Here is a 27,996-nt window from a genome sequence, read left to right as displayed (position 1 = left end):
CTTTTAGGTAATTTCTATTTTTTTTTTTTTTTTTATTTAATTTGTAGATTATTTTCCAAATGATTTTTGAAAATAATTCGAAATCCTGATTTGGACATTTTGAAAAATTAAATATGGGGAGTAGTTGCTCGTCGGCCCAAAAGAAAAAGAATAAGGAAAGACATACTTCTCACGGAGGATAGTAAGTACATTTTTTTTTTATTCATTACTTATATATTTTTAAATAACTGTTTGAAAAATAAAAATAATTAAATGGGACTCTAACTAATCTATTTTATTGTTTTAGATTTAATATATGACCCTTTTCCGTAAATCTGATCTATAATTTTATTTAAGATGAATATGAAAACGATCTCCTATTTAATTATACTAAAGGCAAAAAAGGCAATTGCCTGTGGCCCCCACTAAACCAATCTTCTATGAGAAAATACATCCCTTAAAAAATTCCCTCGAAGAAAAATGTCCAAAGTCAACACTGTACGTGGGACCCTCTAATTCAAATATGCCTGGGCCCCATTATGCTCGTATCTATGGAAATTTACCTTTAAATGGAGAATTTAATAGCATTTGATGTTTATAATTATTTAAGAAATAGGCCTATTATCAAATATCATCCGTTGCAATGGATTTGCATTTTATTTTTGATAAATATATGCAAAATTGGATTTGTATTAGAAAATAGATGAAGAACACCTTGAACTTATAATGAACGGATTTAAACCGATATTATTCACGATGATGATGAATGAAAAATGAGATATTAATGTGTAACTCCTGAAAATATCTATATTATTGAAGAATAAATTGATACAAATATATCTAGAGTAACAAACGGATATAATTGAAGGCCTTTTGTTAAATTTAAAGAAACATCTAACATGAAACATTATGGGTTTTACAGGGAAATGATTATTGATTCTGATCTACTAGTTATTATAATTTAATATATTTATAAACATATTTCAATATTAAGGAAGAAAATTAGTGTGTTCGATTTTTTGAGAATCTAGGGATTAAGTTTTAAGATTTATACAAGCGATTACTCTATATGCATATAGTTTATCGTTTTGTCTGTGCTTAATATTTTGAAATAAAATTTTTTATCTAAAAAAATATTTACTAAATTTTTGATTTTTTAAGATTTATATCGTGATATTTTAATTTTTTTTTATAGTAGCGACATAAACTATTTCGTAGACGAGTGAGATCGATACACCTTAAATAAAATGTGTTACTTACGAAAAGTAGCTTTAAACTTGTATAGATTTTTCTAACAGCAGCAGCAATAAAAAAAAAAATTTTTTTAAAGATAAAGTTGATTAATTTATAGATTGTAAATATAGAATTAGATTTGGCCCGCGGGCCATAAGTAGAACGATATGCGAGTTTGCATTCCTTACTAATGCATAATAGGATATGTGCAGATAAACTGCAATAATTCTGAAGGCGACACGAAGGTGGAATGCGAAATATTTCCGTCAACCTTTCTATATGATATAGATTATTGAATATTGCATCGAAAGTAGCGTGATTACATGTTGGATAATTTTAAATGCATTCCGATCGTAATCTCTGTGTGAATGCTCTGGTGAATGTTAGAGAATGGAAATCTCCGGAAAACGCCTGCTCTTTCTATACAATGACTAAGCAGACGAGTTACCAATTATCGTAAGATCAATTAATTACTATCGACTGATAATTAATATCAGTCAGTAGCATCGAAAATTATGAAGAACAATCGAATATATCTAGAAATGTTTCTCTTGGCATCCGGAAATTGCTCTAATAATAAAGAAAATGTCTAATAGTTCAAAGAATTGGAGTAATGGCAGCCAGCCTCTTTTATTTTTTCTTATTAGTCTCTGTAGAATGATTTTTTTTGTTTTTTTGTAGGTTTAAATATTTTTGATAAAGGAAATAGCAAAAATACCGCGTGAATGCTAAATGTAAGCAAATCATTGATTAGAATTAGAAAAATATTCTGTTTCTGTTCATTAAATTTAAGAGCGTTAATTACAGAAATTTTAATAAATTCAAATATGGAAAGGTAAACTAACAATAAAAAAGTGGGTGATTGACCAAAAGATTCGAATTTTTAATAATAGAGTATACATTCTTACAATAATTTAATTGTGTAGGCCTACATTTTTACTCACTTATTTATTTTATTTCAGAAAGTTATATCTTGTTTATTTTAAGATGAAAGATGCAAAATCTCTCTGATATGTACAGATTATTTGCTATAAAATTCATTCTAAAAATTTTTTATTACACTTAAACTAATAATAAATGACGCTTTTAGCCCACGACTATAGAGTTAGATAACCTAATAAATAGGATTTAACAATTTGGAGGGCTTATCACACCAAGGCCGACAGAAAGAAGGACCAGATATTTTACAAAAAAGTTATTCTTTAATAATCACATTTCAAATTTAGGTAAGAATGCATTTCGGGTACAAGGACCACTCATCAGCTTACAAACACATGGCACCAGCATAATAATTATAACACTAATAGTTAACCAATACAAAGGAATATTTAATATATACAGTGCACTGTATTTACGATTTTTAATGTAACCCATACACTAAAGAACTAAAACTATCGAGCATAAAATTTTTCAATACAATGACAATGTGATATATCATATTATTTGGGACCAGTAAATGTCTTATTTTCTCCCACATTTTCCGAATTCTGGTAGACGGTTTCACTATTAATAATAAATATTGTTAAGTATATTAAAAACCAAAAAGGGATGAAAACTAACAATGAACTTACTATTATTAAAATTGTTAAATCCTATTTATTAGGTTATCTAACTCTAACTAATTTATAATTAAACTAGTCAAATTATCAATAGAATGGATACGGTGAAACCATATTTGCACCAATAAAACTAACCCAACAGTTGTAATTATCTAAATAAATTTAAAGGGTCGTTTTAATTATCAAAAATTGTTAAGCAACAATATGAGCAATTGTTCAATAACTTACAAAATTAAAAAAAAATCAAAGTAAAAATTTTTTGGAAGAGAAAAAAATAATTATTATGATTTATTTATCTGTAAATTTATGTTTATTATCGAAATAAAATTCACGTTAGGCGAGTCCGTCGATTAAACTATAATTAAAATGATTGTATCCGTGCTAAAATAATTTTAATTAAAGAACGATACTAATTTAGGCATAACTAATTAATCCATTTATAATATTTCTCTGATATAAAATATAATAATAATTTATTTTCGTTACAAAAATGACTATTGAAAAAAATCTTTAAAAAATTTGGTTATAATTTTATCTTTTTTCATTCTCCTCCTGCTCCTCCTGCTCCTTCTTCTTATTTTAATTATATAAACAAATCTCATTGTAGTTTTTATAAATTTAAAACATACTTTTCAAAATCCTTAAAACATGAATAAAATTCAAACGTATTAAATTTTATTTTCCTTTTAGGCATGTGGCCAGTAATGAACTGAAAGCTTCAGAAGTTTTTATCACTTTTTATATTTTCTTTATATAAAATGTTTAAACGAATTTTTATGTTGTTATTTGTGTTTTATTCAGTTTATTTCTTTTATTTTTTTAATTTTGAATAAATATTACATTACTTCCATAGGATTTTTCGGTCGAATAGGTAATATTGAAATAATATAATTAGCACTATAGTATTAGTTAATTTTAATTACACAGTTAAATTCCTCTCGCAAGTTGTGACATTGTTACAACTTAATTATTTTAAATTATCGTTTAGCATTGTAAAACTCGTATATTTTGATTTAAATAATTAAATTTAAGTAAATATGGAATAAATTTTTAAAAAAGTCTAAATATTCTGTAATGAAAATATCTTGTTACATTTATAAGTCTCCAAGAGGAGAGAGAGAGAGAGGATCGATTTGTTTTTGTAGATAGCCCTTAGACTTATTATATCTTATGCCACATAAAAAATAAAACAAATTTTTATAGCTCCATAATAATGTTTTATTATTGTATTTCATACAAAATGATTGTTTTTGTTTCATTCTTTATTCATTTATATACATTTTATATATTTTCTTAGCTCATGTAGAATGAATAAAATATTAATTCATTCCTACAGGAATACAATACGTTGTATGTTCATCAAGCTTCAGAAGTGTATAAACGTATACTTCGGTAGAAGAATAATCTGTTAAATCCTGAAGCTTCGTAGTCCAAACAATTCGAAGCAGATTATAGTTTCAGTGACACCGACATAATATAAAATCGGAAATATTCCGGTTTATCGTCTAACTAAAATATTAAATTGGCGCGTGTGTGACTCGGATATCACCTAGTGAGCGAGTGTAACCGCATATATTATTTTCTGAAATTAATAATTTAGAATAAACTGAACTTAAATTATAACGATATGATAGTTACGTTAGAAAGAATGGGGGGAGAAAAAGAGTCTATTTTGTGTAAAATACAATACAAATTAATAATAGCATGCATTATACAATTTACTAATTAAAATTTATTATTAAAAGTGATGTAGTTCGCCGATTTAGTTTTGTATCTCGCAAGTTATGTAAGTGGTAACGATCTTATTAATTAGTTCGTCGAAACGTCTTTTATCATCTTATACATGCTTTAAAATTATATTCATCGCAGTTTTAAAAATGCGATTGTATGCCATGTAATTTTAAAGTACACGCAAGATCATGAAAGATCAGTCAATGAACTAATTAATAAGGCTACTCCTGTCTACTGTACATAACTCACAAAGCACAAAATTAAATAATTACTATAGGAAGATAATACTATAATTATCTTCCTATTCCTGTATTACATGTGGTTGTCCAGGAAATGAGAATGAAATAATCTATTTATAGATTTCCAAGAAATGAGATTTAAATTTTTTTATTTTTTATTTTCATATGATTTATTTTTTCTTGATTAAAATTAATAGGATAAATTAATTGGATTTTCTTCTGAATTTTCTGTTTTATATTACTTTCTCGTTTTTTCCATTCTGGTATACACGTAAACAAGTGGAAATCTTAAGTAATATGAATTTAACATATTATATTTCTATTATTTTCTCGAAAAAATTAGATAAATGCAACATCTGTAACAAAAAAATTTAACAACGAGTTGCTTAATTTTCCCGGCGACACTCGATAGCGCCATCTGTTATCATATTTTATTTAAAAAATTTTTATATTTTTAACTGTTACAAAATAGCAAAAAGCTAATTTTGAGGGTAGCGATGGATTTTATAAAAAAAATGTAAATACTAATAACGAGTAAAATCGTCATTAAGTCCGATCCTACTGGAGATATACACGACCCTCGTTATCTCTCCACTCCCTCGACCTTTAATCACCAACATTTAATAGCATCAACCCCTCTAATAAACAAACCTCTCTGCAAAATTTCAAAAATTTTCGCCACAAGGACAAGCGTTGTTAAGCTTCAAACAGGGTGAACAAAATCGTGTCCCCTACACACACACTAACATCCATACATACAGAAAAAACCCGATTTTTTTTATTTTTTCGACGTTTGAAGGAGTCCTGATTCCAAAAATGTAAAAATCTTGGGGGGAGGATCATTTTTTGACCGATCGCTATACTTTCCCCTTTGTTATAGGCCCTATATAATGGTCGGAAAAGTAAAATACAGAACTTAGGATCTTATAGATTCTATGTAAATATATGTAAATAATGTATATAGAATAGTATAGAGTCTGTGTACAGTCTTTATCTGTAAAGTATACATTAAGATTCTGAGATATACTTTAAACTGCTGTTGAACCTTATTTCTTGAGAAAATGTCCATTTTAATTAATTTTATTGTTACAATATATCTGATTTAACAGATTAGTAGAAATGAATGAATATCACAATTGCCTAAGTGCAGTACATTCCTACAGAAGACTCCTGGAATGTCGCGACCTGATTTCTGGATGATAATTCGATCCTCCAAAACTCTAAAAGGAATTAATCTAAAATATTAGGGAACGTCGCCCGTCGTTTCGTTTCTTGTTAAGAACTTAACCCTGTTTAATTTAATTCGTGCATGTTTTTTCAGAATTTGATAAAAGTCAGCACAATAAATGATTTATAATCCATCAAATACTTTATACAAGGAAGCTTCTTAGTTTACTAATGACAGCAGGCCAGAAAAATTAGGCTTATTATTCTTAGAAAGTCTAGATAAACTATTTTCGAAAAAAGAGGGACAAAGTATTTAAATAACTTCGATTTCGTGCTCTCGGATAAATATATTAACAATACTTTAATAAAGAATTAAACTTGCAATTACTGTATCTCTGGGAATAATTTCACAATAACAAAATAAAGCTCCAAAAAGAATCGGTACGGAAGGGCCACCAGTCATATACCCTCAGTAATCCGGCACTTTTGCTAATCCGGATTCCTCTGTGCAAAGAATCGCCGGATTAGAAAGACTTTACCGTAACAATGGTGGAGTGTAATATAGTACGAGTAATTATTAATTGTGACGTGGTGACAATGCCGGTCTGCGAATTTTTGATATATTTAATTTAAAGTATATGCTCTCCACCTCAAATTAGTAGTTAATCGAGGCCTTCTGCCCCCAAGCTTTCCATATCCACGTCAGGTCTCTATTTTCATCTAACTAACTACGTATTAAGGAATGACAGACAGACAGTGGGAATATATGGGTCTACAATTTTTTTAAATTGCAAGTTATAATACATTTATTCATTTGATTGCAATTTCTTTTTTTGTATGTAGTTGGCTACTTTGCTATTGTTGTATGTTAAAAATATAATCTACTGCGAGTTATTTGCATTTTTTTTTAGATAGGTTACTTATGCCTACATTTATAAATAGTGGTTACGTATGACGTAAGCTTTAAGGAAATTCATAATTATGTAAATAGTAGCGGACGAAATACATTTAGAGTGTGCGGCATATTATATTTCATCAGTTTTCACGACGAGCAATTAGAATGCCATTCATCATTGGTTGCCCAACCCATATTTTAGCTCACAGAAGCGCTTGGGTAAGTGCATGTTCCACCACACCCTTGAAAAAATTTTCGGAGAATGGAAATCGATAGATTCGACGTTAGATCTTTTCTTTTTTTAAAGCGAAATTTCGATGTAATTCTTTTGTTATCAACGTCTTATCACATCTACTTTTATGGATTTTACTAAATCAAGCCGAAAATCAAAATGTATTCAATGGATCGAATTATCAAATGGCAAATTTCCTAAAATAGTATTAAAATTGCATTTTTTCGATGGAAGATATTAATGTTTTTTGCTTGTTTATCAAAATTGAGGTAACTCAAAATAGGTTAAAACATGTAGATGTTTCGTGGTAAGAGAGAAATTAGCAATGAAGACGTTCCTTCCATCTTTATTTTCTGAAATTTTTATTATTTATCATCCTTTATTTATATCGTAATTTTAATTTTTATACGGAATAAATTGAATTCTTCCAAAATTAATAAATGAAATTTTTAAAAAAAGTATATTAATTCGGAATAATCATATTCACATTTTGAATTGATAACAGATTTTAGCATTGGAAAACTGTCGAGAGTTTAAACTAGAGGCGAAAGGAAAATAACAATTAGTTTAAAAATTCGAAAGATACATAATTGCAGAACACATATTTAATTTCCTATTGAACGAAGAATCGATGCAGTTTCTCTAAATTAACTCGAAATTAACGATAAGCGTGCATCAGGCCATCTGAATGTAATCTTTGGATAAGCTATTGCAGACTTTAAAAAGTTAAAAATGAATTAATGGCGTTGTATGAGAATGTGGATTACATAAAATCATTACATTCGATTTTAATTATATTCTTATAATTAGAAATTGATATTACATTTTAATGTAACATTCAGTTATATTTTAAAATTTCATATTCGATTTTATTACGTTAAAATGTAAAATGTAAGAGAATTCTCTACCGTATCAACAAAATGGATATATATTATATTTATATTTTTACCGTTAATTAGTGGTAAAATTTTCTTTATTTTTATAATTCCGGTCTAGAAGAAGCGACTTTTTATTAGTCAAATAAAAATTCTCTAATGAAAATCGCTACGAAATTTTATTTTTTTAAACAGGTATATGGCTCAATTCGTAAGCATGATTTATTTATATATTTAGGCTAATTTATCAGAAACCAATATAATTTAGCTTTATAGAAATTATTTTGGAGTAAAATATTAATATTTTATAATTTGGTGAAAAGTTACCGAGTTAAAATGGGAGTTTTATAACAAAAATTCGTGTATCGAGAGGATCTTTTCATCCACAACTGAAAACCATTTACTGATATTTTCGATATTATTTGTATCAAATAATTATATAATAAATAACTTACATAAAAATTAGCTTTTAGTAGATGTGATATCTAAAAGTTAAATCTTACTTTATATTAAGAAACAAATTCTCCGACAATTTCATTGAAGAACAATGTGATTTTCATTTCTTATTCAGAAGTGTTGTTTAAAAACTTATTTCGTGAAAAATTTAAACATTTCACTATCTCAAAGGGAGAAATTGAATGCGATATATTTGAACTAAGATTCATGTATTAAATACACGCCGATTTATTTTTTATTTACCGATATAATACACAATTTTTAGTAGGAGGATATTGAAGTATCTTGAAAAATTAATCGAAGAAGCATTGAACTTTTCTTCGAACCATTCTTACGAAATCCTAAATTTTCTCGAAAATTTTATGATAGACAGATTTCTATTGTTTTCTATTCATAAAAACGGCATTAAATCGTTATCTCGAATAGAAAAATTACAAATAATTACAGGGAATCCATTTACTTATCGATAATAACACTATCTTATAATTTCGTATTAATTAATATTATCTTTGTATTATAAGCCTAGAATAAATTTATTTCAGTCTGTTATAATAGAAAATGGAATCCTTTAATCCTCGAAATTTTACTTTTGGATTTTACTCGAATTAAAAATTGATACAGCCTATTAAAACAATCATTAGAAAAGACAGCATTCGATTTATAATAATGGCATTTTTTTTTTTTTTTTAATCGGCTTCGCTCCGCGAAATTATTACTCTTCTGTTGTACCGTACTACTCGAAAAAGTCGTGATGTACTACTATTTTATAAACATTAACCCAGGGGCGCCTTATATCTTCGTGGTCCCCCAAGCAAATTTGAAATATGAAGCCCCCACGTACAACGTTGATTTCGGACGTCTTTCTTGGGAAAATATTTTCTTATAAAAGATTCGTATGAGGACCCGTTAGTGGAGGCCCCAGACAATTGTCTTTTTTGCCGATAGGACGCTGCATTAACCTTTTTTTCAGCTGTCAATCTTCGTGATAATTATTCGTTTACCGTTACAACACATTGCAGTTTCCTATTTAAAGATGGCGGCAATGTTCTTTTCCTTTATCTTTAAAAATCTGCTTTAAGAAGCACTCCCTTTAAAGATCAAGAACATATAACTTATACAGCATATTAACGGACTTATTATTTTAAAATTAAAAAGAATTTTTAAATATCTTTAGTTTTTATTCGATTAGAATATATAATTTAACCCGAATAATAAAGGTAATTTTTTACATATATATAAAACTAATCGATGTAGTTACAATTTTTATAAAATGAATTAATCATAATTTATTCAAATTTCCTGGTATTATTTATCTATTACAATTATTATACGTTGTTATATATTAATTATCTGTAAAAAAATTTGTTTAAGAATATAATTAGAATTTCCTAATGGTAATAATTTAAGAAGAAAGACCGGAAAAATCTATAAATGCCATTTTTAGATTGAAGTCTAAAAGTCATTTTACTTATTATAGAGAATGAGTTGTTCTATTTTTTTATATTCGTGTATTTTTTAAAATGAAACTTTTAGTCTTTTAATAGCTGCATTCTTCGGTTTAAACATTATAATTATATAAATTATTTAATAAAGTTTACAGTTCGGTTACCGTTTAATCATTTTATAATTAGGCGAAGATATCGGATAACAGTTTATACACGTAATAACGTTAAGTAAACTTAGAAATTTTGACGATAATATTCATAAATTTTTATTCTAATATTGAGATTAAAATAATATTTTTACTGCCGCGATAATTTGAAATGCGTGTTTCAAACCTTAATGATTAATATTCCAAACATATTTGGCATTTGAGTTAATTGGTCTAACACAGACACAAATATTGTAATATTTAAAGATATTCAAATGGTTCGAATATAAAGATTTACTCTTTGCTCTACGTCCTAAGTGGCAATCGAAGGTATATTTATCTCCACGTTCGTCAGAATGTTAATTGAGGTAAAAAATCATGTAGCATAACTGTTTTAAATTATCGAAGTGGTGAAGTATTTGTTAAGTATAATACCGCGAGAAATTAATAATAAAGATTAGTATTACATTAAAAGTGTTATTTTCGATAGGCGAATTTGCATATATCTCTGATGTTTGTCAAGGAGTATTACTGAATAAACAGAAAGATTGTTATAAACATAGTTGCACCGATGTCCTTGTTTTTAGTTTAATTAAAAGAAAATAAACGCCGGGTAGAAATTAATTACTTTTTTTTTACAACTTTACGGATAATTTTCGTAAAGTTTGTGCGCCTTACTACCCAGTGACGCGTTGTCCGATGGGCAAAAAGGGCAGTTGCCTGTTAGTGGAACCCCAAACCAATCTTTTATAAGAAAATATTTCTCCAAAAAATTCCCCGAAGAAAAATGTCTGAAGTCAACACTGTACAGTACATGGGGGCCCCCTAATTCAAATTCGTCCGAGCCCCACCATGCTGTACTACTTAAATTTTCTTATACAGACTGTAAAACTGATGTAACCCACTGATGCAGATAAGTCCTTTATAAATTAATTAATTTAGTCGTCAATAAGTCAAAATTTATTCTTTCGAACAGATTAGATTTATTCTTCTTCTAATAAACTATACTTACGATTATCATTAAGCGTATGAATAGTAATTCTATACATTTATATTTATTATTCCTCTTATACAATCCTCGAGAATATGAGATGGAATAGGAAAGTTTAAAATTTTTACAATTTATTACAAAAAATTCGAGTTTCTACCTGGATAAATAATTAATATCATATTATGATAATGTATCAATTTGAAGAAATCCCCGAAGTTCACCCCGAAGAAATCAATATTATAGTAACCGCAGATAAAAATAAAAAAATTACTGATACCTTAATACATTATTTAACAAAAATACGCCTAATTCAAAGTATTATCTTATAAATTTGGTAAATAAATAACGATTAAATTTGTGAAATTAAAACTTAATCTTGCCCTTAATTAAATATCTGATGTGGAATAAAGTAATTTAAACGAGATCTCTACTCGAAAATTAATCGCAAAGTTATCCGAAATATTTTTAAAATCATTTTGAATTATTTTATTCACGTATAAAATTAACAATATAGAGAAGCTGATACACGGGTGAATAGGATCTTATACTTCTGTAATACTTTATTATAAAGTTCTATAGTGCATGTACCGATCAAAACAGAAATTCTATCCACGTCAGAATTTTATGAGCTGATTAAGACATAAATTTTCGTATTTTAATACAAGTAAACAATTGATTCAGGGATAAATATATAGCGATTAAATTTATCATAAGAAACGTCTAGGCTCATTACCTTTCAAAGTAATATAATCTAGAAAGAAGGTTGTTATGGGAAATGAAACGATTTATAAATTATGTATCGTGCGACCCTTATGATAAAGAGGAATCAATATTACTTAAAATTTCAAAGCTATAGTCTATTTGTTATTCGAAGTGAGGGACAAATTTAGACGTAGGAAATTCATTTCCAATTCTTGTGATTTGGAAATTTAATCATCTGATGCGAAGTAATTCGGAAATTCGCTGATAATTTTTTCTTCCTCCGGTGCTTTTTAAAATAAATTATCATTAAAATCTGTTTAGACAAAATGAAATAGAGCAAAAGGATGATCTAGATAAATATAATCAGTAGGGATGCCGACTAAAATTCAAAACTGATGTTCCCAAATGAAAATTCCCAATCATCAGCAATGATAGTTTAGTACTGAAAGAAAAATCGTGTAAATTATATTTTTTTATTGAGTCAACAGTTCGAAAAATTTTCTCTCTCTCTCTCTTTTTTTAGCATATTTGATAAAATATAAGCACAACTACAGACTAATTATAACGGTTGGCGCGTTTTAGCTTCGTGGGGCTCGGGCAAATTTGAAATAGAAGGCCCCACGTACAGTGTTTCTTCGGGTAATTTTCTGGGGAAAATATTTTCTTATAAAACGTTGGTTCGGGGCTCCTGTTGCTAGGGACCCCAGGCAATTTTCTTTTTTCCTATTGGATAACACGCCACTGATTATGAATACGCAGTATGAGTCCTCGACATTCAAAATGAAGCATTATTATTACTTTTAATTTGTGATAATATTTTTTTCCAAAGTAAGCAAAATAGAGGGAAATGTTAGGGGGAAAAATGTAAAAAATATGTGTAAAATCGAGTGATAAAATCAACTTAAAAAAATTATTGAAAATAAAATGTGTCTTCTTCGGAGTCCGGATTAGAATGAAATATTCGAAAGGCGTATAAAATTTCGAATGATTTTAATATCTTATCAAACAAAGAATCGATAGATTTCGTTCAAATTAATTCGAAATTAACGATAAACATTCATCGACGGACTGGATGTAATCTTAGAATCGCAGACTTTAAAAACTTTAAGAATGAATTAGTACCTTAAGTGGACTTGATAAAATCATTATATTCATTTTAATTAATTTTATAAGTACAATTTGATATCTAATAAAATAAAATAATATAAAATTTATGGATAAAATCATAATATAGAATATATAATGAACTTAAAAATGAAACTTTTTAATTGGTTTTATGGTTTTAAATATAAAACACCAGGCGAGTAGTAAGTCCTCTCTTCTAACCAATATAAAAAAAAAAAAAAACTTTATATGACGTCTAAAAGTCATAAATAACTTAATTTATTTTGAAATGTTGTAAATAATATATAATTTAATTAATTTTAAAATATATTAAAACATTTTTTCAAGTTTTTGTAGGAAATGACGATATACTAATTAAATTGAACCAATCTAAGATGCTAATAAAAAATCTTTAATGAAAAATTTCGATATTAACGCTACATATTTGATAATATTACGTAACACTGATATTGTGTAACATCGTAGGAAAAGGAGATTTATTTATAGTCGATCGTAAATAAGAGGTTTTCCTTTATATTTTATCAGAAATATTTGTCTGGATTATTGTAAATAATCCATTCAAAATTATATATTTGTAAAATATGTTATGTAATATATAATTAATTATGTTATTGCAACGTAAATAGTAGGAATATTTGAGTCTTTAATGAAAACTTTTAGTGGAAATGTAGGAATATTTGAGACCTTTAGAATTTCACGAAAAGAATTATTTTAAATCCAACCCTTTTACATTTCTAATTATCTTTTTGTAGGCGATATTTTAAAATAAGTGAAATTTAACGTTATTGATATCAATTCTTATTACCAAATTTCCAACGCAACTCGTTTTTATTTCCGAGAAGCTTCGCCGATAGATTAAAAAATAATCAAAGTTCGTATTCAATTTAAAATAATACAAAATTTATCGATAAAATAGAAACATTTTATTATTTTCTTTTTTTTTTATTATGATATTGTTAGGATTTCTTTTTTATTGTACAATGTCTGAAAGATAGAGTTGGTAATATGTGATCAAAAATAGCACGTCTAAATCATACAGTTGTTATTTTTTATTTCCTTTCTTATTCCATTCCATTTCTTATTTTTCTTATTATTTTCAAATAGTAAAACTTTTACGTTTCTAGCATTCATTTTTCGTGAGGATGAAGTTATAGAGGATCAAGAAATAGAAACGGGAATCCTCCGTTCGTGAATGGGAGGAAACTGCAGCCGGTCTGGGGGCGGCTTTCTCCTCCCTTCCAAAAAAAAGGTTCCCAGAGTGGTAGCCTACGGAAAAAAAATTTTAATTTTAAAGAAAAGGGTGCTTGATAAAATGAATGAAGTACAATATTTTCAGGGGAAGATATGTCTTCCATATCTTCAATGGCGCTACGCTACTGCTGGCGTTGAACATAACTGTTGGATGGCCTAGACGATTAAGGCGTCAGCTATCTGTCTGTAGGACCCGGTATCAAATTCTGGTGGGCAACCCCAGGAGGTTTTCACGGGAAGTCTGCCTCGACCGCTTCCAGTGTGGACTTGACCGAACCCACAATGTGTAATGAGAATGAACCTCTTAGTGCCCGTAGTGAGGAATCGAAAAATGAAAAAGCACAAATGGACGATGGAAATTATTTATACAAAATATTTTTCGATTATTCGGACCGTATCCATAATTAACTCGTTTCAATATGTGGCCGTGCAACAAGAGGCATTCTTGCCTCCGCGGCGGATCCGGATTCGAATTTGATAGGCTACATTTTTGTAAATCGTATGGGTGAGATTTCATTCTTTGTCTCTTGTGAGATAAGCCGAGGGTCACGGGCGATACCCGGTGACCACTTACTCGACACAAAATCGGTAAGATTCGACCTCGATGTCGAAGGATGACGTTAAAAAAATGGAGACGTACGATCGTATAATCTTGTCGCCCGTCAGGATGTTGACAACAAATAGGGATGAAATTTGCGCCCTATTACGCGTTTAAAATATTAAAAAGGAGGGCTAATTAACTGACGAGTGGGGAGACACGTGAGTAAGAGATCTCTTATCATGAACTTTTCATTCAACTTTTATCATGATTACTTTTTATATTATTAAATTTTATTTCCTTGTTAACTTGATGTCGTTGGTTTCCAACGACATCAAGTTAACAAGGAAATAAAATTTAATAATATAAAAAGTAAAAGAAATTACAAATAAAATAACTAAGCATTCTATCTAACTAGAGAGCGTTAACAATATAATAATCCCTAAAATGGGAGATAGGAGAGAGAGTTTACAAACGATATTATATTACCTCTGTAAAATCTTGATTTATGTGAAGCAATTTCTTTGGGAAGAAGTTACTTGTATGAGGAACTATGGCACTCAGTCAGAAGAGGATACTAGACAATGTGTTGTGCTGAAGTGCCCCGAGTTTAGCGCGTATCCCCTATTTATACTATTTTTCTCCTCCAATAGAGATTAAGAATTAAGATCTTCTGACTGGGTGTCATGATGAGTCTTTTGGGTTTAATCAGCCTTTTAGTCATGGGAGATAAAGATCTCTCTGAGGAACTGACTGTCAACACAGGAAACATTTGTTCCTAGTTCTTGATAAAAATTTCGAATTATTATATTAAATTTTAAAAGATTTTCTAGAATATTTTTTCTAAAATTTCAAAATCTCGCGCGCACATTCATTCTGGCCGATCTCATTACGAACTGAGTTTGCCCGAAATGACACAACATTGTATCGAATTATCCATTGGATTTATTTCTCGAAATACTAATGACCAATTATGATGGCCCATACTTAAATCTGCCATTGGTGCAAGAATATTTACTTGTACATTGAGAAATTTGGATTCGCATCTCTTATTTCCATAATGGTTAATTGCGATTCGGATCAGATTTATCAACGATAGACAAAATTGAGAATGGTAATAGAACAATTTCGAGAGTTCTTAAGAGTTGAGTTGAATATAACTGCGAGGTTTTCTACTTATTCATACGTATGATAATAATAATAATAATTTATATTCTATAGAATATTTTTAATATTTAGCCTAGTGTAACATATATATATTTTTAAGCATTCATTCATTCATTTATTCTGTCATTAATATCATTCTCAGCCTATTGGTATGTTCGGCTTGCATAATGGATTCAAGTATATATTTAAAATTATAAACAAATCTTATATAAAATTATCATCGGTACACTTAGGGCAGTTTACCAAAACGAAAACAAAATTGAATTTATAAAATTTATATAAACACGGGAAAAATGTACTAAATTTGCATTTGTGGTATTTTAGATGAAATTCGCCTTACGATATTGCTGTATTTCAGATTATAAAGGATACGGGATGCGATTATTAAATTAAGATCTATAGGAAATTTGGTGAAAATTTTAGTTTTATTTAATTAAGATTGACAAAATGATTGTTAATTATGTATCGAAATTGGTTAAGGAAAGGTTGCTTTAGTTAAATCTGTCAAGAAGCGTTTTTTTAATGCTAATTATCCAATTTACAACTGTTATTCCTTTGTCATAAAAAGAAAGTTCTAGTTTTCTCACTCAACCAGTTTCCATTTGGAAGTTGTCGAGAATGGTTCAGGAGGAAAGACGGAATTCTCTTTGAGCAAACTCGAATCCGGACCCTTCTAGTGGAAGCTAATCAAGCTGTAATAAGTCGAAGACAATTCAGCCCTTATATATATATATATATAAAAGGATTAAGTGTAAGCCTTTTTTATTTTTCTGCTTTATGGGTACTAGGAGAGCTTTCTAAATTATAGTCCTTTTCTGTCAGACCCATAGGGACAGACCGCCCTTCCGAAAAATTCCTGGAGTTGCTCACCCGAATTCAATCCCCAGAGCGATAGGCTGATTTTTTTAATCATCTCGGCGCCCATTTCAAGTTTTTATTAAAATGTTTAACGTTTTAAAGAATTTACAGGAATATATAGACAGAAAAATAACAATTATTATTTTGTCGATTTTTAAGATAATTATTGGAAAACCTAAATTACGTAATGGGATTACTTTCAAATTTATTCATCATCGTCCTAGACATAGCCTAATATCGATTCTTCCGACCGAAATAAGTTTTAATAATGCAGAAATATAACATTAACTATTAATTAAATGTGCAGAGTATTAATAATACTTTATAAAATAAGTTATTATAAGAGAAAAAATTAAAATTATCACAAAAAACTAGGATTTGTTTTTATTATTTTGACATTTCACGAAACTAATACCTTGTTAAATTCTAATGGGACAGAACACATTTGCCTGATGATCATTTTGTATATTATTTTTACTAAAGTGAATACAAACGAAACTAAAAAAAGATTAAATTTAAATTTATGTAATTTTCCTCTATTAAAGGGAGCAGTGGTTAAATTAAATTTTTAAAAGATTTTTTTAATGGTAAAATAAATTTATTAACTATAATTATATTGTAGTGCAAGTAATTAAATCATAAATTTAGTAATTTAACCCGTCAATGAAGACTCGCTTATATTAGGTCTTATACAGTGTAAAGGAAAAAGGAGTCACATACACTTGAGGCTAACACTCGCATCACAGAAGTTAACACTTTATCCGGAAGTGTTATAATAAAGTTCTGAGATGCGAGTGTTAGATTACTAAATTGAAGCAGATAATATAATTAAATCATTTAAACTATTGTTTATTTTTGTAAAACCGTTATTTCATTAAACTAGATTTATAATTTTTTTTTTTTTCTGTAGAGTTTCCTCCTCTTTTTTCCAATTTTCGAATTAGAAAATGAATAAATTTAAACTGTAAAATGTATTTAATAATTAAGAGGATGGACTTTCCGTAGGGACACTGCTGCCTATCGATTAAACCGAAAGGAATTTGTTTTGTAAATCTTATAATATTTTTTGCTCGCAGTTCTCCCATTCAGGACAGGCGAAGAAGTTCCATAAGATCGACGGACAGCATACCTTATGGAAAAGAATCTCCACCATCTTCACGACTTCCAAGCGACGCGGCTCACGGACCCGAACAACTGCCCACGTCTGCCGGAGCAAAATCCGACAGCACCGGAGGAGAATGGAGCGAAATGTCTGCCACTTCACCACCACCCACCGGTGGTTCGGTAGGTCAAATGCCAAAAATATCCTCAAATCCTCTGTTGTAAGAAGCGTAGCACCCAGGAATCCGAAAAATTCCTCTCTTAATTTTCTAAATATCAGTGTTATATATTTAGTTCGAATTTATTGTGATCCGAGATTCGTTTTACTTTGCCGTGTTATGTCACACAGCCGGGAAAATATTGTTATCGTGTCAAATTTTCGATCTTTTGAGACGGGTAAAGACGAAGGAAGGAAATTTGGCATGACGACTTGTATATGAAGAACATTGATGCTATTAAATTTTGGAGTACGGAAGTCAAAGGGTTGGGGATAGAGGGAATTGAATTTAATGAAAATTTTACTCGTTATTGGGATTTGCAACATTTTTAAGTTTAAACGTAGAAAAAAGTTTTTAAGCCTTTTTATACAGTATTAATAATATAAAAGTTATTTTTAATAGCATCCCGCAACAGATGGCGCCACACGCATTTTTAATTTTGAGTGTGTGTCAAAAATATTTAAGCTTAAAAAACAATATTTCTAAGTGGAAATTTCGACCATAATTCGACAAAGTATTCCTTTTAAGCTATTGTTATCAATTAAATTTTATATCAATATATAATTGAAAATGATCGACTTGGTAATGGTCCCCTAAGGTCTCGTTTGAGTGCCATGGAAATCGAGCGAGAGAGCTCTTCCCGTTATTTCTTTTTTCGATTAAAACAAGTGATATTTGCTGTTAAAAGCAGAAAAGTTGGAAACAAACGACATCTCGATAATTTTTCGGTAGATTTTCAAACTTAACAAAAAAGTTATAAATTTAATTTTTCTCCAATCTCCACAAATAAATCTCTTAATCTCTCGAATGTACCGTATTCAGCCATTTTACGTTTATTATAGATATATAGAGTTGTCGATTCAGCCAAATTTCAAATTAGTCGCTTAGTGGTCGACCGTCTGGATAAATCTCGATATATCCGAGGAAATTAAATTTAAATGCTTAGATACGTAACGATCTTAGTTTTAATTCTTAAAAATCCATAGTCGCGCGTTTTCAGTTATTAACATTTTATATTCCACTCAGATATCTTCATCCATAAACAAAGACATGCAAAACGCCGAAAACGTAGGACTTCCCGATCTTCAGAAATTTCCCGAAAACATTCGCAATTTGCTAATGGGAAAAATCGAAAACGAAATCGTGGTTCCTTCCAAAGAGATAGCGCTCTTCTTATGCGCCGGATATTACGGTAAGCAGTTTTTATGACGGCGACATCTTTCCACGTAGGAGCAAATTCGTTATCGTTTAAACCGATTTTACTCGCAGACACGGAAGTGGAAAGGAGTGCTTTGATCGAGAACGTATTTCCAAAACTGAGATATCACTGTGCCAAACAGGGATACGAATTAAACGTGGTGGATCTCCACTGGGGAATACCGGGAGACTGTCTTTACAATCATAGTTTTCGAGAACTCTGCATAAACGTCATGGAAGATCTGAAGCAGAGGAGACACTTGTTGGCTCTGGTGAGTTCGATATATTTATTCATTTAGAAAATTATCATCTGAATGCGTATACTCGGGCGAAAAATCCCGTTATCAATTTCAAATAACTTATCAGCGTTAGACGAAAGCCAATTTTTAGAATAAGGAAGTTGGGGATTATAAAATAGATGTTAAATATTTTAATTCGGTCGATTTTCGGCGCGGCATTGACTTATGCAAATAACAAGGTAAATTAAGTTTTAAAATAGCGGTAAAAGTTTTCGGATGGGTCGAAATTCGAAAGGGCATTCCCGATTAGGATCGATTTACACGGACGGTTTTATGTAATTAGTACGGAGGCCGAATTTTTATCACGAAATAACTGCCGACGAATGCGATTATAAGTGATCAACGACCAATCCGCATTGTTTTAAATTTCGTGATCGATGCGATTTTCGGCGGAAGAGTGAAGGGTGACACGCGCGCATCCGACAAATAATCGATGTTCTATCGGACACCAGTCTTCCCGAAAGAAATACGAAGGGCTTCTCGTTAATTAATGCAAGAAAAAAGTCAAGTCGTAGATGACATTTCCTCAAAAAATGCGTGTTTTAGGAAGTTCAGATTTCGATCATTCGTATTACGAGAATTATTTTTAAATTTTAAAAATTTGGATTAAGTAAGAAAAAAGCCTCCAGGTGGCGCGACCGACATATCGGTGTAAGACGAGGCGACGTTCGTCGGCCAGATAATGTTAATTGTTGAGAAATTCGTTATTCTTAAAAAGCGTGACCGACGATAATCGAGATTTTAAGATTTATATTTAATTTTTTAAACGCGACCATCGGAATGCACTCCACGCGAAAAGTCCATCAAAAAGACGAACGGAAAGAAGTTACGAAAACTTCCTTCGTCTCGATCGGTAACCAAGTTTCGTGGACGAAAAATCTTTTGCAATAAATATATATAAATTATCGGATTATCTCGTCCGTATAACGGACGGCCCATGGTTGAGTCGGGAATTTTCTGGCCTTTTTATATTATCCGAAAACGTTTCTTCCCGAATCTCGCCAACGTTTTTGGTTTGGGTCCAAAACAAATGCGACTTTTCTACACTAAAAACACATTTATTACGAAAGAAACGGTTGTCATTTTTTTTAGTTTATTATTTCCCGGTTCGTCCTTGAAACGGCGAAAAACAATGATTAAGAGAAAATTGAATGGTCGGTCCTGTTCGAAAAAAGGTGTTCGGCCGTTAAATGTCTTAATTAAATCCGCACGTAGCGGTAACTTATATGGCATCGTTTCCACGTTTGCGATAATTAGAAACACCTAATCGGAAACTACGTTTCAAAACGAATCTTTCCCCCTTCCAAATAGTTTATTTTCGCTCGGCCCCGGGGCGTAATTCTTTATTCCAGATTTATGTTTACAACGGAGAAAAGTGGCCGTAGTTATTTGGAAGTAGGGATAGATGTTTCTGTACCGGAACGTAAAGGTACGACTTTATCCAAAGATAAGGTCGATAGAAAAGTTTGTACGCTCGGAATTGATAAAACTTAAATAATGTCAATAAATTTGGTTATAATGCCAGATTAGATAAACGCGTCTACGTCGGGCTTGATATTAAATATAAGCGTAAATTCCATAGGATATTGCGGACTGGTGAAAATGTTTTTCCGAACTGTTAGCCCCTAAACTAACAGATTAATGACGCAATGGGGTCAAGGACGGATTCGATCCGTTTTTACCGATAATCGAATGGGCCAGAAGCCAGTTTTCAATTTAATTAATACGTTTTTATTAATTATTATTTTTGTAATTGCTGGATAATGTGTTTCGATTTTCTTAGTATTTAACGTAATTGAAACCGAGAGTTAAAAAAGAAACCAATATTTTCCAATATGGTTTCCTTAAATTTGTATTTGGCAATTCGGATTTTAACTGCCATTGGTGGTATTATGGGAGTTACTTCTCCATTTTGCTTTCAGCTAATGGATGTTTGTACTTTGTAAAGTTGTAAAATTATATCCAAAATTGCTAATCGGTTCGTTTCGAATAACTTGTATAATTTATGAATTATGATGGCGCAAATTAAAATTATTAGTTAGCAATTATTTACGGGCGAAAATTAGTCGCTACAAGTTAAGAATATATTTCTTTACCTAGCAATTTTCGAAATACACGCCGTAACATATACAGTATATTACATATAACCTATTAACTCTGAATTTACTCTATCCGCCGTTTAACACATTATTCTTAGAGGTTATCGGGTGTAAATTTTAATTTTAAGACCAAGTATTTATTTTAATTTGTTGTTTAATATTTAAATTAACATAATTACGTTGTGATTGCCTTTAGTGCGTATATACGTGCTAGAGAAAATTTCCTTTTGATTCGAACGGGTATAAAAAAAAGCTCTCATATTTGTCAGAATTTTTTTAAAGAAAACTTTTAAATATCCATAGATTATTTTAGTGTAAGGTTAATTTGTATGTACTGCGAACAGTTTCTAATGAGAATTCTTACATTATACTTGTAATTTAATTTTAACAATTAAATTACCAAAATCTTCAACCGCGTAGCGTCTTGACCTTTTAAGCAGTTTTATTAATTAAACCTTTATAAAAAGGCACGTAGATTTTTCGATAGTCAAAATCGAAAACACGCATTCCAAGTTGACCCGCTTAGGTGTTCCCCAACCTCGTTTTCCCCCCTTAATTTTTTCCATACGCACCATCGAGATAAATGTCCGGACGAACACTTCTTAGCTGTTAACGTGTTCGTTTCAGATGGTCTATTTTAATTACAAATATGGTCTAGAATAAGTAAAGGCGATTAAAATGTCCGTGGGAGAATAAAAGTTAGATCATTTCTGGATCTTATTATTATTATAACAAAAGAAATAACGGCTCTACTTTGAAGTGAAATTAAGAACCAAAATACTTTTGTATTAACGACCTTAAACATTTTTTCACCATAAATTTGAAAAAGGCCAGTAGTTACGGGGAAGTGAAAAAGGAGCTAGGGAATAATGGAATAAATATTCTCCGAAATTTCCTATACAATTAGTTTTTGATTTAGTATCCCTGCGAGACAACTGTTAGAAAATAGCGGTATCAAATACACAGGACTGGTTTTTAAAGACAACTGCGATCAGATTTCATCACCACTTAAAATTTCCGGGGGTCTGACGTTTTACTTTATTGCGCCCGGGATATTCTATAACGGTAATCTTAGTTAATGTTCGTACATGGCCGAGGCTTCGAATTTGAGCCGACAATTCGACAATACGGTTCTAAAGGGAGAACGACTTTCTTCCCGGCCATAAAAAAATCTTAGGTAATTTTCTTCTACTCTTCCCATAAATAAAATTTATTTGGAATTAATTCTATCGATGATTTCCTCAATTTTATCGGAACACGAAAGCGCGAGAATAGAAAGTAAGGATCGGCGTCTACGCCAACACATATTACGGTGCGCGTTCTTATCGCTCTTCTTCGCTATAATAAATCTTTAACAATAAAAATTTCAAGGTTTTCTTGAACGACAACCTTGGAGCATCGGTACCGCCCCGTGCCATGCCACAATCGGACTTCGAAACGTTGATGGACGGCGTGGAATTGGAAGAAGAAAAGCAAACTTTTCAAAAATGGTACAAGTTAGACACGAACTCGGAGTCTACTTCTTACGTCTTGCGTCCCATTTCGGACCACATTCCCAACATCAACAGCGAAAACTGGACCGACAGACAAGAAGCCATGAATCTGTGGAGAGCGGAATCGAGGAAAATCGTGGAAACTTTCAAAAAAATACTGCAACAAGATCAGAGAGACAAATATTTATCTACAGGTAAATGTTTGCTAATTCTTATCGCTAGATGGCACGACCGAGTTGCAGTAATTATTTTTTCTTTCTTTTGTTTTTTGGTGGCAGTCTTCGAAGACGAAATCTTGAACATCGTTTCGGACGACTTGCACCAGGCCAAGAGATGCATTTGGGTGCAGAGAAGATTTACACATCTTCCTCCTCAGGGAGAAGGAGAAAGCGTAGCGCCGGAAGAGAGCCTTCGTCGACCTCTAAACGTCACGGACTGGAAACGAGTGGACAGGATGAAGCGTTACCTGGAAGACCACTTGCCGGATACGCAAAAATTAGTATTTTACGTCAAGTGGAACGAGAGTGGACTTTCCAACCACGAATTACCGGAACACGCCCGCTACTTGGAAAACCTATGCGAAACCATGAGAGAAGAGCTGCAAAAAATGATCGATGCGGTAATCGAAGACGACTTAATGGAAGAGGCGCACACGCTTTATTCAGGTAATATTTACATCTAAATAGTACTTTTTTAGCCGGGAAGAGTATTCATTTGGATGCGTTTTCTTAGGAATCGAGCGGTCTTTGCGTGTCGAATTAATGCAGCAGGCCAACGAGTGCAAACGACACGGACAGTATTTTACAGGGAGAGAGAGTCTGTTAGCCAAGTGCAAAGAATATTTGGACAGTAAAGTTTCTACGCCGCTCATACTTCACGGCCCTCCCGGATGCGGTAAATCGGGATTAATAGCGAAATTAATGGAAAAATGCAGCGAGTGGCTACCGGATGCCGCCGCGGTGGTAAGATTCGTAAACATTACTCCCGAATCATCAACTCAGGAACATTTACTGCGCAGTATAAGCGAACAGTGTTGCGCTCTTTATGGAGAACACCCGTCAGTGGCTTCTGAGGTATCCACATATTCCATTTTATGGTTTGTGTTTATTATTATTTTATAAAGTATATTAGTTTCATTTAGAAATGTAGCAATTTACTCAAAATCCCTGATGAAATATTGGATAATAATTGTAGAGTATCGAAAAACACGGCTCCGCTCTCGGAATATTATTAGAAAAAGTGTCCGCTCAACGCCTCTGGTCATCGTCATCGACGGCTTGGATCAAACGGCCAATTACAGTAATCGTGACTTAAAATGGCTTCCTAAGGAACTACCTAATCATGTCAAGCTTTTATTGACGGTGCGAGACGACACGGGAGAGTTTGAAGAGATCAAGGTAGATTTTCTTCTTGTTATCTTTTTAAAGCTGGCAAAAACTATTAACGCATTTTTTTATACTTGACAGAAATTGATCAGCGAAGAGTCGTGTTTTGTTTCTGTCGATCACATTAGCATAGAGGAACGAATCGATCTGGTAAGAGAAATCTTAAAAAAACATCAGAGGCAGTTAACGGCACAACAGTTCCAATCGGTGAAAACTTGTTTGGAGAAATCGCCGAGCGTTAATTACGCCCAATTATTAGGTCATTATTGCATAAAATGGAGTAGCGATGACACGGGCTACGAAACGTTAGCCGATAACAACGTTGAAGATTTAATAATCAAAGAAATTTCCGATTACGTGGGATCTAATGTGTTGTTCTTCATCTTCGGCTTACTCGTAACCGCAAAACACGGCTTATCGGATAGTGAACTTTTAGATATCTTGTCGTGCAACGACGACGTCCTGACACGAATCTACGGGGGCAGAAAGTGCCGCATACAACGGGTTCCGTGTTTCACTTGGAATTTTATTCGTTCGTGTCTGCGTCGTGAACTCCGATCGAAAGTAATCGGCGGAAGATTATTAACTTTCTGTAGTTACGGAATCGCTAATGTATTGCGCGAGAAATACGTGGATAAAAATATTCTAGAGAAATGTGTCAACGCTATAAAGGATTACTACCAGGAAAAACACGAGGGAGAAGACACGGAAAACGGAAATCACAGGTATATTATGGAGCAGCCCATTATGTTCGATAATTGTCCAAATCGTCGTAAACTGGACGAACTACCCCTGTGTTGTTTGACTTCGGAAGACGAGATAAAAAAGAAGTTCCTACTCGATCCAAATTGGCTTTTACTTAAGTTTCAAGGTTCCGATCCTTATCAATTTCTAGAAGATTTAACTATATATAAACAAACCTTGGACACGGTCGACGAAGAAATAGAATTAATGTACCAATTAATCCAATTATCCAGCTATTCTCTTCGATACGACGGTTCGCAATTTTTTGCTCAGATGTACGGACGATTAATGAAAATTATGACCGATAACAGCAACTGCGAAAAGTATCCATCGATCAGGACTTTGTTCGAAACCTCCTCTTGCCCCTCCATAACTAATCTTCTGCCGCTAAAACCTTGTCTTCGCGAACCTCTTCAGGCTAACGAAGATACCAAAGACAACAAAGTACCGATGAGTCTATACAGAATCAAAGACGATGATTCACACATGATCTCTCTATCGATGGAGAGGGGAGAGATCACGGTATGGAATATATACGAACAAATTCCCGTCAGAACTGTAACTGGTGTGACGCAACCTAGAGATATCAAATTAATCGATAAACACAAGGCATTAGTCTTATGCAATCGTGAACTTAAAGTGTACGACTTGGACGATGGAAACTTGATTATAAAATTAAAAGGAGTTATGAATCAAAAAATGCCCTATTACGGACTGCACGACCAAAATTATGTAGTTGCTCTCTCACGCAACAGAATGTACGTTAATATGATGAATTTGACTACCGGTGATTTAGAGACTACTTTTAAAGTGGGCGAAGACAGGTAAGTGTGCCGACATTATTTAAATACTGTATTTTAAAATAATCATCACAATGAGCAAATTATAAATATTAATCAACTCCGTGAAATTATAAAGGGTGAAATTTTATATTCATAAAATGTTTTCACTATAAAAAATTATTTTAAAGGATGTTAAATATATTAGGCTCATTGTATATAAAAATAATGCTAATTATGAAGTGTCGTGATAATTAACATAGCATTTAAATTGCTAATACGTTAATTTGTATTAAAATTCTCCTTATATACTAATGTAGGGTAGTCCTACTCGATAGGCGCGTCTTAAATTGTGCAACGATATTATTATTATTATTATTCATGGGACCGATAACTAAAAAGAAATTCCGAAAATGGACAATTTTTAAATATAAAACGAATTATTTTATTTAGATTCCTCAACAGTTTATTAGTCAGTGCTAATGGAAGGATATGTGTGTGCGGTGACGAAACCCAAAAGCCATTTCCTTTACTTGTATGGGATTTGTCAAATCGTAAATTAGTATATGACCTTCGCATCCCTCATCACGAGTTCATCACACGACTTTCTGCCATCAGCGATGATGGACATTACGTCGTATCTGTTTGCAGAGTAAGTCCTTTTGTAAAAGTAATTGTTTTATTATAAAAAGAATGGAAAAAAATAATAGCAAAGAATTTCTTAGGAACTTCACGATACGTCGCCTAATTTCATCATCGTGTACGATTTACAAAGTGGAACGTTGTTCAAAAAATGGAAACCGGAGAGCAATAGTTGCAGTATCGCTATTTCGTCCCAAGGAGGATGTATAGTTAACGGCTTAGAAAACACCTGGCTTCTAATTTGGGATTTAGTTACGGGCGCACGAAGGTATGGGCTCTAGATTTATACTACTGCTGTTTATAATCGGGAATTACTAAACGGTTTATCGGTTTCTACCAGATTTACTTTAAGGGGCCATACTGCACCAGTAGATCAGATACGAATGAGCGAAACGGGGTCCAGGTGTCTCACATACGATTCACTGGGAAGAGATCGAAGTCTACGATTATGGGACGTGACCAAGGGTAAGTTGTGCGTTATTTTTATATCAGTTTGACCACAAATGTTAAGTAATTTTTGTTTTCCCTCCTAGGTGAGTGTTTAGCAGTATTCACTCCAGATCAATCGCTGATATGTTGTGAACTTTCTATGGACGGGAAAGCTATTGTGTTAGGATTAGACGGAAAGCGAGATATAGTTACATTAGTGGTTTGTCATAATACGACCGCTGATGAACAAATTTCTACAGGTCATTACGGGAAACCAGAACATAAAGGAAAAGTTTTCTGTGTTAGTCAGCACGGTTAAAAATCGAGAAAAACCAACAAACGAAATAAACTGTGATAATCAGCACAAGATGCTTTTGTAAAAAAAAACTGACGGAAATAAGAAAATGAAGTTCGCTGTTGTTTTTTGTTCATCAGTAATAATTTGTATATCAAATTCCGTTAGAATCAGTGTATACAAACTGCCAAAAATTTTCGTATCGGAACATTTCGAGCAAGTTAAAAGACGAGGTGGTTCGAAGAAAAATTATTGTATTTTATTAACGGAACTGTTCCTTATCGTGCTATGCAGGTAGTACTTCATTTATTGTAAATAATGTTTATCCAGTTTATTGTAAATATTCTTTTCTTATCAAATGGCATTTTTGATTTAGTTTTACTCCATAAACTTACATTTAAAAACCAATCTAATATCTTTAAAAAAATTAATCTTTTGTAATGACACAATGTTGTGAGAAAATGCGATTTTTGTTTTTACTTTTAGATGTTCACATTAAAAAAGCAGTATCTCATTGTGTAATTATTTGCGCATTTTTTACGCTTCTAAGTGACGTATCTAGTTTATCTCTCTAAAGACTTCCTACAGTTGTCGTTTTTATGTATATACTATTTGTATGTTTGATGGAAACATGAATTGTGCCAAATAAGCACAAGTTCTTTGACATTAGAGTTGTCGTGTTCAAAGTTTAAGTGATCAAAGTAAAAAAAAATGAAATTTCAAGAA

General features: G+C 31.6%; 1 protein-coding gene and 1 long non-coding RNA gene across 2 annotated transcripts; one reads left to right on the top strand and one right to left on the bottom strand.

The window, feature by feature from the left end:
• Positions 1 to 53: 53 nt before the first annotated feature.
• On the top strand, positions 54 to 27,996 carry LOC136982913 (NACHT and WD repeat domain-containing protein 2-like). Its single transcript, XM_067279477.1, is given in 14 exon segments — positions 54 to 181; positions 17,666 to 17,873; positions 18,935 to 19,100; positions 19,178 to 19,377; positions 22,875 to 23,190; positions 23,275 to 23,661; positions 23,729 to 24,069; positions 24,191 to 24,245; positions 24,248 to 24,393; positions 24,463 to 25,949; positions 26,358 to 26,556; positions 26,630 to 26,814; positions 26,887 to 27,011; positions 27,080 to 27,996. Coding segments are annotated over 14 exon segments (4,098 nt in total). The 5' UTR covers positions 54 to 113; the 3' UTR covers positions 27,295 to 27,996.
• On the bottom strand, positions 13,684 to 15,141 carry LOC136982948 (uncharacterized). The gene is made up of 2 exons (XR_010881951.1): positions 15,054 to 15,141; positions 13,684 to 14,041 (listed from the first exon to the last, which is right to left on the bottom strand). It is a non-coding gene; the product is annotated as an uncharacterized lncRNA (long non-coding RNA).

The sequence above is a fragment of the Centruroides vittatus genome, unplaced genomic scaffold (assembly GCF_030686945.1).
Source record: "Centruroides vittatus isolate TY-2023 unplaced genomic scaffold, ASM3068694v2 contig_874, whole genome shotgun sequence".
Lineage (NCBI taxonomy): Eukaryota > Metazoa > Arthropoda > Arachnida > Scorpiones > Buthidae > Centruroides > Centruroides vittatus.
Note: the sequence above shows the minus strand (reverse complement) of the source record. Positions and strands in the feature narration are given on the sequence as shown.